At 39.8% G+C, this 17,642-nt stretch overlaps 1 protein-coding gene across 3 annotated transcripts in view; it reads right to left on the reverse strand.

Moving 5' to 3' along the window:
- Positions 1–16,733, reverse strand: part of BEAN1 (brain expressed associated with NEDD4 1) — a 53,480-nt gene extending 36,747 nt beyond the window's left edge. For 2 of the 3 annotated variants that reach the window (XM_057396605.1, XM_057396604.1), the window contains exons 1-2: positions 16,636–16,733; positions 5,149–5,286 (exon numbers count right to left, since the gene is read on the reverse strand). In XM_057396605.1, coding sequence (XP_057252588.1) covers positions 5,149–5,286; positions 16,636–16,666 — 169 coding nt within the window. In that variant the 5' untranslated portion in view covers positions 16,667–16,733. Of the gene's footprint in view, positions 1–5,148; positions 5,287–15,604; positions 15,679–16,635 lie in introns of all 3 variants that reach the window. The other variant, XM_057396607.1, reaches the window with a different exon arrangement.
- Between the last annotated feature and the right edge of the window lie 909 nt (positions 16,734–17,642).

A 17,642-nucleotide genomic window follows, 5' to 3' on the forward strand; every position in this document is an offset into this window, starting at 1 on the left:
CAAAAAAAAAAAAGAAAACTGTTGGACAAACTTCTAATGTGTACACCATAGAAAAGCCTTTTGTTTTTGTGCAAGAAGCACAACCTTCCTTCATGCTTTTGGATTCTATAATCTGAAGTGGTGTGTTTGTTTAAAGGCCTTTGATGCATTTTTAAGAACCCTAGTGTTGACAGGAATGATTGACCAGTTTTCAGATTGATGCAATAATTTTCTTGGGGCGATAGCAAAGACACCCCTTCCTTTTACTTTGGTGGCTATATTTTATCCTGGTGGTTCTGGGTGACTGTCCTGTTATATTAGTTGATAGCTGAGACTGAATTGCTGTTTTATTCCAGCTTTGCCAAATGAAGTTGTATGTGATCAGCTTCCTTGGGAATCCCTGTATAGCTGCAGTCCACCAAACTTTCTGCAGTCTCAAATGCTGGTAACAGACTTGCCTGTGAGTAGAAACGATTAAGTACCTAAGTCCTGAATGTGGGTACTTACTGGGGAGTGAACTTTTTTTTTGAACTGCTTTTCAGAAGTATCTGAAAAGGTTCTAACTTTCCAGTTTGATGCCTGTTGGGGTACGTTTGAAAGTAAAATTATTGTACACCTTTTTTGATGTGGCTACGAAATATATGTGTGTTCTTTATGGTCTATGTGCTGCATAAGCACTAGGTGTTGTATAGAAATAGCACTGTTACCACTCTTTCAGCTTTACTAAAAGGTATCTTGGATTTCTAGAAAGCCAGAGGTGGGGGAAAGAAGTGGAACAAAATTAAAATCGAAGGAGCTAAACAAAATAACAGTAAAGCATGTTATCAGCATTAGAAGTACTTTTTTGGACTTTGGTAAACATTCCATGTAATGAATTTAAGAAATAGACCTCTGCATACTATGTGACAGTATCACCAGCTGCTTGGTAATGTATTTAATTGATTCTGTCGTAAAAGTGCTTGGCTAATTGCATGGAAAAGTCTTGTGAGTAGACTCAGAGTTCATTTGCTGCCCTGTTGAGTACTGTGCAATATGCTGGTGTGCTTAATCCTTCCATTAGAAGCAGGGATTGTGATCTGAACAGCATTCATGGACAGTTCTTTATATAGTACGATATATAGAGAGGACCTCTATACAGACAATAGGAACTCCTGCACTCAGGAATTTCTAGGTTCAAGAAATCATCTCGAGCCTGCTTTCTTGGGGTCAAGCTTTCAATAAGCTACGCTTCAACCAGAAGAGATGTCTATGAAGATACCACCATCTTCTTTTATTGTTTTTCTCCTTTTGCTAGGGATTACTCTCCAAGTAATTCTTAAGACTCACATAAAACTTCCTAATAAGCTTCTGGCAAAATCTGAGGAGCTGATTCAACCCCCCCTAATTAAATATAAAGCTAACCTCTCCAGCTAGTGTTGTCTTTAGCACAGGTTAGGGAGTATTCATTTTAAGCAATCTACCAACTGGTTTATGAGGATGATTCTTTATAGTTAGTGGATGGAGGTGAGCAGCTGTGATGGCACAATTTTTAACAGAGCTTGCTGTGGAAGAAAGAGGTGGTCTATATACTAGTTCTACATTATGATTTATGATGCGAATGATAAGCTTCCACCCCAATGGAAACTCATTTCAAAACATCAGCTTAGCATCCACTGAGGCTTTTTTAGTCAAGGTAGACAATATTGCATGGTATCAATTTTGACTATAGCTTTTGTTTGAGTTTAAAACAGGCCCAGCCAACAGCTGTCTTTTTCTCCTCCGTTCCAGTTAATTCATCATAACTGCAGATAGTAATAAACTCTACTGCATGTTAGTAATGTGCACCCATAAATACACATACTAGTGATGACACTGCTGACTACCAAAATTTTGACTCAGAAAATATTACTTCAGCTTTTTTTCCTTGAAGAAACAGAAATTTAGAGGAAAGTAAAAATTTTCGCTGGGAATTTGTGTGAGTGTGGGGAAATCCAGATGTTGTCTCTGTACATATGCAGGGAGATGACTACTATACATTTTCTACTAGGGATAGTTTTGATAGTTGTAGCTTTATAGTATGCTACAGTCACCTATTGTTAAAAAAAAAGTGTTAAGTGACTTTAAGTGACTTAATGACACTTATCAAAAGGTTCTTAGGTTTTTGAAATAATCAATGAAAGTAAATTTCTACTATTTTCATATGTATGTAAAAAATCCTTTTCAACTGAAAAAAAGACAATCCCCATGTCTCTGAAAACATGAAAAAAAATCTATTTGTGTTTTGAATCAATTTCCTTGTAACAGCATGACAAATTGTCCAAGAACACACAAAGTAATAGATATGCTTGAGAAAGGCTTTAAAGATGTCTATTACTACTGCTTTAACAGCAAAACATGCAATAAGGAACTACATTTCCTTCTCTGTACCTGTTTTTTTTTTACTTATGGATTTCATATGAAGTAGAGGAAGTTTTTCTTGGCCAAAATAAAAAGAAAATTAGATTTCTGAATGATGATGCCGCTAAGTGTAAAGTAAATATATCAAATTTAAAATAAGAAAGGATAATGGTAACTGATATGTAAAAGTACGGTATTTTCCTTCATATTTATGGCTCAAGGGTGCAGTACTTTAAATGACTCTTGCCTTCAATGGGCATCACAAGTTCTTAGAATTTCTGCCAGGAAATTCTAAAATGTATCAGATTGAAATAGACAGAATGACTAAAAGTATTTTCTAATTTATGGGCTAAATGTTTAGTATTACAAAAGCAGAAATTTAGAAATAACAACAATAACTCAAGTGGAGTTCCTCTATCTTGTACACATACAGAAAGAAAAAGAGTAAAGATGATACATACATATTTATATATATTCACACAGATCCTTATATACTTATTACAGAATATTACCTATAGATGAGTCACAAAGTGACTTTTTTTTAATTCTACACAAGTACTTTTTAATGTGCTCATTTAGTCATGTCATGTTCAGACATGACGCGAATGCAAACTACATAGGGAAATACAACTGTCAGCTTTTAAATTCTACCTGTCCCTGCCTTGTCCGTTATTACTGCGTAGCAGTGCTAGTCTGAACAGTATGACACAGAATGAGACAGTACACCAGATCTAATTGCCTCGTCATTCTGTAGAGATTTTCTGTTGCTGATGATTTTCTAGAAGGTCTTGCTGTTATTCAGCAAACCCAACACAAGACAGAGGTGCTTTGGCACTCATCTTGTCTCAACCATTTATGTGTCTATGAAGTATATATGAAGTGACAGATGGTAGTACCTCGCTGGATGACACTCTGCTCTCAGGTTCATCTGTGAAGAGCAAATCAGACTTTCCATTGAAAAATAATGAATTCTTCCTCTAGGCAATTTCTGCTTTGTGTGCACTCTAACCAGTGCAAATGATCGTTTTGTGTATTTGGGCTCTTAACTACTCTAACATTTTCAAAGCAAACGTGTGACTACTTGACTCTGTTATAGTCAGCTGTCGTTCCAGTTTTTTTATATTAGCAATTGAATTGAGAGCTTTACATTTGGAAAAAAAATATGTTTACATATATTAAAAAGAGTTTGTTGCCACTCACTACTTACTTTACGCACACCTTTATGGAAGGGCAGAAAATAATACACAGTATGTGTAAGTTGCTGAAAGGATTTCATGTGGTCTGGGCAAGACACAATATCATCAAAACTTATGTGCTCCCATTAAATCTTCCACAACCACAATAAATATGTTTTCTCAGAAAAAAAAAATAAACCACATGCCTAGCTTTAATCTCTGCTGAATAGATTAGGAACTAAGAGCATAAAAACCTGAAGTCTTGGCTAAATTCAAGTCATGTGTGTCCTCCCATGCATGTTATCCATAGCCCTCTGAATTCTCAATTATAAACTCAGAATCTTTTGTGCTCCATGGATCTGACCTAAATCCTGCTCTACTTAATGGACTGTGATCAGTTCTGCAGAGTTCTTATGTTGTGTAAGTGTTTGAACTCCACTCAAAAGGCAAGTAGTGTGTTGTCACAAACAGGGATCAGTAAGACTGAACAGGTAAGGCAGCTTGCTGTCTACACCATGCATGTTCCAGAGAGTTTTAGTTTGAATTAGCGCTATCTTGCCTCGATGCATCTGAATGCTTATTAAGAGGATGGAGTGTACTAGGCACACTCCTGAAACTCATCTGGTTTACTTTCATCTGCTATTAGCTGTCAGTCTGCTCTCCCTGCTGTAACTTGTGGTCTTCTTGCAAGATTTCAGCTACGTTCTTCAATGTACATTGTTGTGTTAACTAAAAACCCCAGGTCTGGAAATATTTCTGGCAAATAATTAGTGACAGCAGTAGGTCATCAGTTCTGTTTGTAGTGCAGCACAGAGGTCTAAAAGTCATTAAATCATTTGTCCTCTTAGATGTTGCTAGTTACCAAATGGGTATGTTACAAGGAAGGTTTCAGATAAAACTGTAGCTTGACATCAACAATTAAACATAACAAGCAGAAAGTAAGAACAGAAAAAGCTGAGATGGTTATATCACCAAGTGTTCTAGAAAACAGCAGTTGTTGAGATTACAACCCACTTTTTGTGTATTTGCAACAAATCTGGTTCTAAAACAAATAGCCAAACTATCTGCACTGTTTATTAAAGTTACCCTGTGACTCCTTTAAATACACTCTCTGACTTGACAGTAATTCTTACTTCTCCGCTGCCCAAATATTATTTTAATCAGCTGGCAGTTTGTTGATTTACATTAATATTTCCAAATGCAGAGCTCAGCCAGCAGTCACTGCTCTGCAGAGCTGCCAGTGTCTAATTGTTTCTGGCAATGGTGACTGCCTTTTTTAGGCCCTTTATTTATTTATTTTTCTTGTCCCCCTCAACTGGCGTTTCAGAGCAGCAGCCTTCACAATGCATTAGCTTAACGCATGTTGAGCTCAACCAAATCTTCTATTCCCACTACTGCTAATATTTGTCCACTAATCTACTTGGAATCAGCATGCAGTGTAAATGATTTAGACATATGAATAAATAAACGTCTAAATATCCATATCCTTGCAACAGCAAAACCAGATAAAATGTAATGTTTAGAACAGTCCATTGCTACAAACACTGATTTGGTAAGCAAATGGATTCACATTTGTAGGCTGTTGTGTCACAATTTAGGGAAGTGAAGGGTAACTTACTTGAGCATGTCAGTTTGACAGACATGTAGTCTCTTTCACAGTCGTTCTTACAGCAACAGAGCAACCAGTTTAAGAGGCAGAGCCTGTCACCCCACTGTAGTTCTTCTTTTCTGCCACAAGGCAGAATGCTCTGTTCATCTGAAAGGAGGAGAAACAGTGACTTTGACATAAATTATGAAGATGACTTTGTGTAAAGAACTCCTTCCAGAGCAACAAAACCAGAAGTCAGCTGAAAGTTAATCTTCCTGCTTTTGAAACCCCTGGCTGGATCAAGACATCTCTGTCAGATTTAAAAGGGTCTCAGACTCAAACAAGTATTTCCTGTACTGTTGTTGCTGATAATTTAAATAGTGTTCAAGACAGGTGAGGTCTAGGTGAAGCACACCAAAGAACTCACAAGGGTACCACATTTCTCAGGCACCTAGCCTTCTGACTGATTTACATGCTTTAGAATCCAAACCAAAACAATTCATCTTTTCTCCAGCTTAACACACAAAATGGATAAATGAGAGGAAAAATAGGCAGAGCTGATATCTTGCATAAACCTGAAGGACTTAGCTGTAGGTGTAACTGTCTCACAACCACTTTCCAGTTTGTCGTCTAAGGGTGGGGGCTCAGGCTGATATAGTAGGGAGGGATTTTTTGAATAATCGTAATAAAACCTTGGGTAATTTTCTGGAGACAAACTCAGGTTTGGCTTGAAGAGACATTAAATTCTATATCGTTTAGTCTGCAGCAAGCCAGATCTTTGACTGGCTCCACAGTTGTGGCCACTTCCCAGGACTGCTGTTGATTCTAGAAGGCTGAGTAGAAAACTGAATCACTTATCTCTGCCTGGATATGGGATAAAGAAAGAGTAGTTTTATCTTGTTCTTTGGTAGCGTACAATGGTTTCTTTTCTATTTATGCATACATATAAACAGAAATTTCCTACTCTCAAAGGGAGGGATGATACCAGCCTAACCCTGTAACCCTGGCACTGGAACAGGTTGACCAAGGAAGTGGTGAATGCTCCATCACTGGCAGTGTTCAAGGCCAGCCTGGACAGAGCCTTGGATGACATGGTGCAGTGTGAGATACCCCTGCCTATGGCAGGGGGGTTGGAACTGGATGATCTTAAGATCGTTTCCAACCCCAACCATTTTATGATTCTATGATTCTGGCTTAAGAAAAGCAGAGTTTCAGCCTATGCAATAATCACTGGCAAAACATTTGCACAAGAAGTGTGAGTGTTGGTGCGAGTGTCATCACTTGTCGTTATTGTAACAGAATCACCCCTTCCTAGTTACTTTGTAATTTATTTTTTATCACATTTCACCAGCAGCCCTATTGAGAGTGATCTTGTCTTGATGGTAGGTAAAGTGTTTTCTGACAAGCACATCTGGGTGTGTAAATGTATATACACTGACATCACCTAGTTGCAGAGTTTTGTAGGGCCTTCCAAAACAACAACAAAAAAAAGAATTAAAATAGACAGAAAATAGTTCATTAATGACAGAATAAAAAGTTTTTAAGTTTGTCAAGGAAGACATTTGTGCAAGCATACTCTTTGGAAATCCATTTTAAATTTCATGAGAGTATTAGAACTGTATCCAGGTTACTTTATGTGAGTAGTCTAAAACATTCCAAATACAGGCAAATAAAAGGTCAAGCCCAATTTGAAAAACACTCACTCTTGAAAGTAAAGGCAGAGAGGGCTACTGTGCATATTGGTACCCAACAGAAGATGAACAGTTCTCCTACATCACCTTTTTGTTTGCTCTCCAGTATTTTTGATTTGGAGCCTTTTTGCCATCCTTTGTAGCTGCAGAATTGTGGAGTTTGGACTAATTGTTTGAGATTTCCAATTCTCCACACAGCTGCTCCAGTGGAAGATCTCAGTACCCTCAAATGCTTTTATAAATATGACCAAAACTGAGGGAGGTGGTATGGTGGTTGTTTTGGGGTTTTTGAAAAAATATTATAGAAGCAACAGCTAGGCTGTGGTACCAATACAGCCATTGTGTAAATAGGATCAACTTTTGTTAACTTTAGAGCAGTTACACAGTGATGACAAATACCAAAAAGGAATTCACCTTCAAGAAAATGATGCAAAGATAAAAATAATATATTAGCAAATTAATTAAAGTAACTTATGCTGGTATTCATCTCACATATTTATCTCTCCCATAAAGTCTGTTTAGTTCGTAATCTACTTTGCAGTTGCCCTAATTATTTTAAACCTCTTTGAACTTCCTCCAGTCTACACCTTTTTGTATGTTTTTTGTTCACTGTTCCTATTTTCACTAGTTCAACACCATTCTCCTCTATCACTGCTATGATTTCATCACTTCTGAGATGTAAGAAAGTTTTCTACAGTTCCTGCCACATAAAATTCCTGTTTTACTTTTCACCGCTTTGGTCACCTGTAGACAAACACTGCTTCTGTCTCATCCAGAAAGTCATACTTGCTTTCTGTTTCTGCTAGTTGCTGTTGAACTGTGTCACTTTGGGATACAGTCTTTATGAAAATGCTAGAAAACTGCTGCAATGCTTTATTATCTTCAAGGAGATCCATTAGGATTGTAAGCTATAAGAAATTATATGGGCAGATCCAATTTTGTATTTCCCAGATGTAGCAAGAGCAAATTATGTCTTTTCTGAATCCAGATGATACAAGTCTTCCATCTATTCTCAAGGGGAGCTGCCAAATAACAAAAAACTCCATGAAGACTTAAAGTGTGTCAAGGTTTTTTTTGAGGAAGAAACTGAGGCATAAGCCTATAGCTGTGCAGCAGGCAGGGACAGAGATAGGCATCATGTTTAGTGTTGTACTGACTGAACAAATAATTTTAAGCTCTGTGCCATGAAAGTTCTTTTGAAACTGATAGTTTCATTTGTGAGAAAATGGCATGACTTTCTGAGATGATGTTTCTCTATCACTAGGGGCTAGCACAAAGTATTTTGTCTTCAAAGTATGTTTTACCCTTAGGTAAAGTTGATTTGAAAGCAATTTCTACTACAGGTGACAGAGCTAACAAAACCCTTTTGGGGAAGCACTTCCCAGTACTAACCCCATCTATTCCTAGGTGAAGCGTGCCACACAATGGTGTGCTGATAGTTTTCAGGGTTTGTATTCTAGATCAGCACAACTTTGAATGAATTTCTGAAATGAAAATTAGTAATTTAAGAACATCAAAATGATCACTTCAAATTTAGGTTAAGATGCGTAAAATTAATCCACAAGTTGAAAATTAATCTGCACCATTAAATTCCATTAAATTTCACAGTTTACAGCTATTGTACAGTATCCAAATTTGTATTTTTCCTAAGTTACTATTTTTTTAATTCATATGACCATTGATGTGTCTGTTAAAGTGGGTATTCAGTTCTTGTATCAAACACAGAGTCTTGTAATGCCCTCATCAGCCACCAGCAGGAACTGTTGTCTGCAGCAGAACCCTCTGCACTTTGTAAAAATCAGTCTTCTTTGTTGCCTGCAGTCTGGCTTCCAACCCTTTTTAGCCAGCTGTGGTAAGACAGTTGTGGTGCAGAAGGATCCTGCAGTGACACATAGATGATTCAACAACTCTAGAGCATGATGAGAGGATAAGAAAATAAACAACACACGGCACATTTTAGCTGGATGCTTAATGCTCTGCTTATATGATTTAGATGAACATGGCACACAAACCTGTGCAAAACACACTATAAGGAAAGATATTCTTATCTCTCTGGTGGCTTCATGTGCCCCTCAATTCCTTAGTATTTTTGCATTGATGACAACTAAAGAAATTTACAATAACCATAAATCAGAGGAGAGACCCAGACATTATTTCTATACTATTATAGTACCTTGATACTACCTTTAGCCCTGCATTTTACCATGCTGTCCTTGTTTGTATTGGGGAATCACAGTTTTGCATATTTAAAATTCTGGGGAAAAGTTCTTATTTCTTCCTCTATAGATGCTCCAGCACTACTGAAGCATGATTTTGCGTCTCCAATTTTGGGAAAGTTCCAATTTACAACTGGCTTCATTCAATAGGAACTTTTTGTTTATAATCAGGACAGAAGTGCAGCTCTGAACATAGGTCTGTTGTTTTTTTTTTTTCCCTTTTTTTATTTTGGACTTCTGTCAGTTTTTTGACATCTTTCAGGTTGGCTAATAGGATCAAGTTGCAGAAGTACAGTTTCCAATCATGTTTCTATCGAGGATTGTGCTGTTCTATGTACATACAAAATCTTTGTTGGTTGTATTCTGATTCTGTGCTCCCCTAAACACTGGGACTGATTGGGATTTCTGACTGGGATTGATGCTAAGAAATTTACTATACAGCACATACTCTAGCATGAGCATGAATATTTTGTAAGTGCTTCTTCAATGTATTATTTAATGTCTCATATTCTTTCAAAAGGAACATCTGATTCCACAAACGTGTTTAATGAGAGGAGCGTGATTATTAGTGTAGCTTAGCGTACTCTTTGTGATCCTCTTTGCAGTGTGTGTATTCATTCTTTAGCACCAAGTTCCAGGCCAAACCAGAAGTCACTTTGGATTCACATTCCTCACCTGATGTGTCTCTGAGGCAGAGTTATAATTACAGTACTAAAGGACTAGACATTGTTGGGCTACTTGTCAGTATAGCACCTGCAATAAATCAGAAGTGTTAATTTGTCATTCAGAGCTTTTATTGTCTGTTCAAGTCTGCAGGGTTTTTACATTTGTTTGCTGAGCAGGGAATGAAGATTGCACAATAGGCTGCCTACTCACTGCACCTTTAGAGGCAAGTTTTGGGCAATACATTAAGATGACAACAAGGAAACATGTTTTACAAATTTCTAAAACCTCTAGTCTCTTCTGCATTGGGATTTCTATGACCTACTTCTTAAATAAAATCTTGTACTTGCCAGTTTGGGCCAGTGACTTATGTACTATGTAAGTTTGGAGAGTGAATGGCCACTGTGTACTTCAGAGGTCTGACTTGTAAATAACCCCAAAAGACTAAATTCTGTTAATAAGAGGAGATGGTTAAGTGTAGATTAGAAGCAAAGTTCAATACGAGCTTGTCCTAGTAAGACCTAGTCTTCCAACCAGGACTAAATAGCTCACAATCTGCTGGATGCTCTGCTGGGTACTGTATCAGTCTCCCCTTGAGAAGATCTGGGATCTCTTTCATAAAGCTCATCTCTCTAAGATCCTGAGTCCTTGGCTCTAGAAACTTCTGATTTAACCCATTCTGTAAGTAGGGGCCTGTTTTTAATGTTAAGGTAGAAGCAGCCTATTGAATGATTCATAGTGACTCAGAAAGCTCTTCTACTGTCTCAAGTGTTTAACTTTCTGATGCAAAATATCTAATTTTTCTATACCCTTCGGTTCTTCAGTGGAAGGGAGACCAACCTGCTTTTATGATCTAAGTAGAAAAACAATACAGGCCAGCTGTAGCTACTTTTCCGTCTAAGGAAGTGGGAACTGAAAGTTGAGGTTAAGTGTAACTTCAGAATAATTCTGTCAGGATTTAAACTGATGGATGACAACCCCAAGAACAAAGACAGGTACGGGATTGGACACAGATGGAAAAAAAGATGCTGCAAGAGAAAACAGCTAGTGCAGCTAGCGTGTTATTAAGAGTCAGAGCCAAGTAATGGACAGATACCAGTCCAGGAGCCAGGACAGCCTTACTTTCTCATTAAATAGCTATGCGATATGAAACAAATTTTCTGCCAACCTTTTTTTCTCCACCTACCTATTGTGTTATCTGGACACCTGCACACCTGCAATCTGGATGGACAAGGCCAATTCCCTTGTGCAGGACCTAGCGCAATAAAGCTTCTGTCTTAGTTGGGTCTTTAAAGTAGAAGTAATGCTGCAACTGTTTTGCAGCTAATTAATTTAAACTAAAGCTAGGATGCTGAAAACCCATAAAGATCAGATGCTTTCAGAATTGCTTCTCTTAAACCATGAAACTGGAAAAGATTTATTGCCAATAGGAGAAATTCAAAAGTAGAAAAAAGAAATTAAAAAATGCATGTATTTCACTATTTCTTTTTATAATGCTTATACAAAGAAAGAAAAACAGTTGCTGAAAGGAAACTCCTCATTTTAATGATAGAATTAAAAGGAATAACATACCTGACACTAAAACCAGCAATTAAAAGATAAGAAACTTAGCATAAAGAGGCCAAAGAAACAAAAGTGTCCTAGAAGCACTATTTGCCTCAAGAACAGACAGTGATCATGCAGCTTTGGCGGGAGTGTCCTCCAGTGAATTACCTTCACACACAGTACTTGAAGACTGTAGGAGTCACAATGTCATATAATGTCACTGTTTCTAAAAAACAGTTTGAGGGATTTCAGGAAGTTCTAGCTTGTATAAGGTATGTACTAAGTCTGGAAGCTAGAATCGCTGTTTGCATAAATGCTGTCAAAGCCAACTGAATTGCTTGCTTCTGCCAGCTCTGAATTTGTGGCCAAATTCTGAAAGCATCTGAGGACACAAACTCTTAAGTAGGCTTTACAAAAGCTCATCATCAATTAGATGTCTATATCTCTTTGAAAGATGGCCTGCATATACACGTGTGGTCATCTACTGCATTTTTAGGTGCTTGAATGTATAGCTCAAATAATTATAATTAAATGTCAGACTGCAAGAGTTAATACTGCTCAGCACCTCTAAAACCTATTCCCTCTAACCCCACTCTTCTGAGAGGTTTCTCAGTACAGCTGCTTCTACCAGTTTGAGATCCCCTTCAAAAACTAAAGCATCGTTTCTACATATATTTGATAGGGAGTGTGCTTGAACTGTAATCTGTATTTTTGCATATAGTTGCAAAGGAATGAATTCTAATCTATTAATCTCTCCACCAAAAGAAAAAAAAAAATATATATATATATATAAAAATCAGGAATGGGAAGTAGGAGTTGGGAGAAGCTGCTGCAACCAAAACGTTTAGTCAGTAGTTACAGTGAAAATGAGCTATTTGGAGTTGTCAGCCTACATCCTCATGAACGACAAAAAATTTTCAGGCTTGGAGAGAAACTGATACCTTCCTGGTGCAGATTCCAGTCTAATAAATGAAAAGGTGAAAAAACAATTTTTGATGTAACAGATGATTTCAAGCCATCATAAAATAAATTGATGCAGAAAGATACTGAGCAGGATATGACTTTATAGGGTAGAACAACAAAGAATTCTGACTTGGGGTTCTGGAGGCATTTGAACATCCTTCTTCTGCAGCTGGAGTCACTAAAGCCTGAAGTGAAAACTGTAGGGTGATATGGGGTATGATTTTAAGGAAAGGGAGATGGGAGCCTCTTTGGTGCCTTCAGAAAAAGTCTGCATTTTGAGGAGGGAGATGAGGAAATCGGTGAAGGAAAAAAGATCAGATTATTCTGGGCATTGAATTTTGCTGTGCACTTGAAGAAGAGGGGGCAACTAGAGTGTGTGCTTCCTTGCTGCCTGGCATCACAGGCCTACATAGTTTCTGGCATTCTCTGTTAGAGAAGAGACTGCTGATGGATGGTAGATGCTGGTGCTTTGATCACTGACACTTCTCAAGGCATCCCACAAGTGCAAAGGAATATACTGTGGTGTGCAGAAATCTTGGTGCAGATCTATCAGTCTGTCTCTTAAACTTACTGCCATAATGTACTCACTCCAGGACTCCAGCTCACAGCAGAGATGTCACGCACAGGCTTGAAGCAATATCATCTTTCTGTATTTCTCAAATCTGGTGCAGCCAACAGAACCATTGTAAGATATTTGCACAAACCCCAGAGCCTACAGTTACCTCATATGTTTGAACTGAGGCACTGGGCTCAAATATGAATGTGAGGTCAGTTCACCGAGTACTTACCTCCAGACACTGTGTTAAACCAACTGAGTTAGGAGATAATTCTGGGAAAAACACAGGATTTGCTATCAAGAACATGAGCTACAGACTCCCTAGTCTGCAGCAGCGGAGAAAGTGTTTTATTCTTGCTGTGTACAGAAAGATTTCCTTGCTTATGAGTAGAAGTCTATTCCACCTTCGCCCCATCATCCTGGGGTCTCAGAGCACAGCTAGCAGTGCTGTAGTCAGTGACAACACAGCTGTGCTGTTACTGTGTGAGCCAAATGCTGAGGGACAGCATCCAAAGCGTCTACTGAAGAGCCTTATGGACTTAGGTCAGGATTTTCTGCGTCTTTGCTTTTTAATAAGTATGTCCCTTTGCCTGGCTTAAGTGGGCTTTCATGTAGAAAGAGGAGAAGCACAGTATGAACCTTTTCATTCCTTCTTGATTTTTGTGAGACAGTGCTGTTTAGCAAGAGTAACTTTGTAAGCTCTATAAGGGTTATAACACAGGAATCTTAATTCTGGATTTTAAAAGGATGTCTGCATATTTTATAACTTGTTTTTCCCTATTCATGCATCCAAATGGATGTTTTATATATCTCTGGACATCCCTTGTGCTCTTAGATGTAACAGCAGAGACATAGTTGAATACAGTTATCATAAAGATTTACTAATACTTAGATACAGAACTAATAGTCACTTACTCTGAACTGGTTTGCTGCAACAGTTCTATTACAAAACTCCACTAATGTAAAGTTAATACAATACAGAGTTGTCTTGCCATGAAGTGGTCTCTCGGGGAGGAGCAGTGGCAGGGAAAAGTGTGAGCTTAAGGGTCAAGGAACATGAAAATGAGGAATAGATAAGAAATTGTGTTGTTCTGATAAGTATCCCCAAATTAAACATATACTGGCTATATGTGTAATGAAGTGCTATGAAATGTCATTTTGTGCATAGCGGAAAGCCAGTAGTTGTGTGGAAAAGTAACCTGAACAGTATTTTTGCACTATTAACCTGTAACAACGTATGTTACAAGTGTTCTTGCCAGGTCTACAGGCAATTCACTAATATGTGAGCAGACCACCACATGTAGCTATACCAATGCAAGCATTCACAATTTCTTGGAATTTTTGTATTGTTACTATTTATTTCTATGACTTAGGTGATGCCAGTTCATCATCTATTAGGGAGCTGGAGAGGGAACAATTTTAATCAGCAGCTCTTGATTTTGCACTTGCTCCTGAGCCCAACTTTAACATGTTTTTTCTAGGAGTTTAGGAGATTACCAGGCAACCTGAAAGACACCACTTTGCATTTCTTTGGTTTTTCACTGTCTTCAGCTTTACCAGCCCAGCTCTGCTCCTAGTTACCCGAGTTATCTTCAGGTTAAAGCTTATGTATACCTAGTATTGACAGAGTGAGTTATTTCTCCAAGTTGGTGGGTTGTGGCGTCAAATGTTAAGCTTGACAATATTTCTAGTCATGACCGATGGCAGCCGCCTGACTTTATTGTTCCTTTATGTATGTTCTGAAGTAAATAACATAACCTTTGCCTCTTCTTTCTTTAAACTTCAGGTTTAATCACACAATTTCTCTTGCCTGTAGTGGGTATCTTAGCTTGAAAGCTGTTACTGAAGTAATAATTAGATGATTAGATATAAGGAAGAAATTCTTTCCTGTGAGGGTGCTGAGGCACTCACTGGCACAGGGTGCCCAGAGAAGATGCCTGCCCCATCCCTGGCAGTGTTCAAGGCTGCGCTGGAGGGGGTTTTAAGCAACCTGCTCTAGTGGAAGGTGTCCCTGCTTGTGGCAGGGGTTTGGAGCTAGGTGAGTTTTAAGGGCCCTTCCAACCCAAACCAGTCTGGGATTCTATGATAATTTAGTTACATTTCAGCATGGCTTTTCTTGAGCTAAAGTACTTCCTCTGAGAGATATCTTGGTTGTTTTCATTGTTGTGCATATAGTTTTACCAATGTGCATTTTTCTTCCAAGAGATTGGTTATGCCGCTCTGCTCCCTGCACACATACGGTTTTCTGCCAAAACACTGACATGGGCAGAATTGGCTCTTGTAATGTTATATTTCCTTTCAAATAACTTTCATGTAATTACTACAAAAGTCAGTCATAAAAAGGAGAGTAGGAGGAAGTCAAGTGTCAGGAACCATTTTATTTCAATGACTGGAAGTAATTTTTAACTATACTTGTTTCACTAGTGAGTGCCAAAATGATACAAATTTTGACTGATGTCAGTGCACTCAATTTGTAAATGGGGTTTAGCAGAAATGTGCTAACTTTTTGTAGGAGAAAATGCTGAAAAGAAGGATTTTTTATTTTATTTTTTTTTTTTTTTTTTTTTAAAGGAACTATTGAAGTACTTGTACCTGGCGCTAAATTTTATGGTCCTCTTTCAGACAATCCTCTCACTTATTTCTGTCAGTTTTGTCTGTATATAGATCACACGGTTAAGTCAATTTCTGTTAACCCAGTTGTTTTCTTAGCCAGGAAGCTGTTTGCTTTTTAATGGATTGATGTTTATCTGCTGGAGGACTTTAAATATAATATTCCTACAGCTGTACATGGCTGCAAGGCATGCTGTTAATGCAGTTAAAGAAAAAAGAAAAAAAGAAAAAAGACTACTTACAGAGATTGGAATAATTGCTGGTTATTCCAATATGGATGGAGCTTCCAGGGATGAGGGTAGATGGAGGAAAATAACTGAGGAGGGAAAAATCAAAGGAGAAAAAAAAGTTTCTTAATAGCAGTTTAGCAGTTTGGTTTTGTTTAGCAACCAGCTGTCAGTTGAAGAAACACTGTGGTGTTAATGGGCACCCACTCTTGGGAGCAGGCGTAGACATATCAGACTCGTGAGTATATACACAGATGTGGCTCAAATGGGGGTGAAAAACCCAAACAAGTTGTTGCTCTGTATTTCCACAAATCACTCCCATTCAGGAAACAATACTTAATGCCCCTCGGATTCAAACTTCCCTCTATACACACCAGTGTGTTACATAAATATGCTAATTATTGTTAAGTTATTCCCCGGCCTCTGAAACAGGCACCTACCATTGTAAAACAAAATAACTGTTTCCTAATTTAAGTACATCTTGAATACATTAGGAGGCTGTATGTGCCAAAGTGGGTTGAGAAAAAATTTATTCTAAAATTTGATACACATACTCCCCCTATGCATTTGAGCTTTAATATTTATAACTTGTGCTTCAAAGATTTATACTTCTTTGTTGCAGGCAACAAAACAAAACACACGAGTAAAAAGGTGTCCTCAACAACAAACCTGTTAGATTTCTTGCAAGAGGGGCTCGTTTGCTTCTACAGTTGCAATCTATAACACACAAGCTCCTGGCAGTCAGTCAGCCGTAGTACAGCCCCCGTACTGTGTTTACACCCAGCGCGCACGCTGCTCCCATGCCCCGTGCCACAGCGACAGCCGCGGCTCTTGCCCCCTGTAGCCCGCATCCCGCCGCTGCCCTGCCTCGGCGAGCCTCCCGAGCCCGGTGCTCCCGCCCCGCACGGCACTCCCGGCACGGCTCGGGGCTGCTCCCCCCTTCTCTCGGAAGGGGGTTTCCCGAGTACCGGAAAGTTTCCGTGGAGCCCTGCCCGGCTGCGGCCGAGCCCGCCCCCCGCCGCTGCTCGTCGCTCAGCGAGCCTTACCCCAGGGCACAGCGCGGACCGGTGCCTCCATGCAACTCCGCCGCGGCTGGCTGGCGGGTGCGGGCGCAGCCGGGAGATGCGACCCTTCGCCTCCTCCTGCGCGCAGGGCCGGAGTGGCAGCGGCGGCTGGACGGAGTTGAAGCCCATTAGCGGAGGGCGGGGGCAAACGGCTGACCCCCGCCCCATGGGGGCCGGCCCCTGCCCTGCCCTGCCCTGCCTTCCCCCGCGGCTGGCAGGGACCGAGCCGGGGGCGGTGGAGCCCGGAGGCGGTGGGGCGGGCGTAGGCCGAGGAGTGCCTCGCGGAGTGCTCGGAGCTGCGCGCATGTGTGTCCCTGGCCCGGGCCGGGGGGGACCGCTGAGCTCAGGGGGTCTGGGGGAACCCCGGCTCCGCTCCTTCCCCTCCCCTCCGCATTCCTGGGGAAAGGGGAGTGTTGGGGAGGTTGCGGATTTGCTGCTTAGATGAGGAGCCGTAGGCGGATAACGGCGCTGGAAAGCCGAGTCCGGACCAGCATTTTTTTCTGAAGGGGCGGGTACTGCCTGGGAATAAACCCGAGGGGATGGACCGGATTAGAGGGAATAATTCGTGGTGTCTGGATGGGGGCCAGGACAAGAGTGTAGTCCAAGTGAGAGCTAAAATCATTTTACAATAGCAAGATTTACTTGTTACCAGGGGTGCTGGCAACGTATTTCACTGTGAATGACAAATGCCCTAGTGCTAGAGACAGTGAAAATGGGGTTGCGGTAGGTACTAAAGTATATGAGCTTTCATAATTGGTTGTTTGCCTCTAAGAAAATCATATCGTTAGCTGCCTAGGCAGACAGTGCAAGAAAAAAAGGTCTTTTTGGTTTTGCATGTCCTGTCAACAGCTTGAACTTTTTTAGGAACCAAGTTACATCGGCAGTTTGTTTCTCTTGTGCATCTGTTAGCCCCTGAAGGCACTTGCAGAGTGGTCCTACTGATACTGTGAGTGAGAGAAATGGAAATGAATGCTCACGAGTATGTAGGC

The sequence above is a fragment of the Pezoporus wallicus genome, unplaced genomic scaffold, assembly GCF_028554395.1.
Source record: "Pezoporus wallicus isolate ANWC-B61680 ecotype Strahan unplaced genomic scaffold, APGP_CSIRO_Pwel_v1 contig_3820, whole genome shotgun sequence".
Classification (NCBI taxonomy): Eukaryota; Metazoa; Chordata; class Aves; order Psittaciformes; family Psittacidae; genus Pezoporus; species Pezoporus wallicus.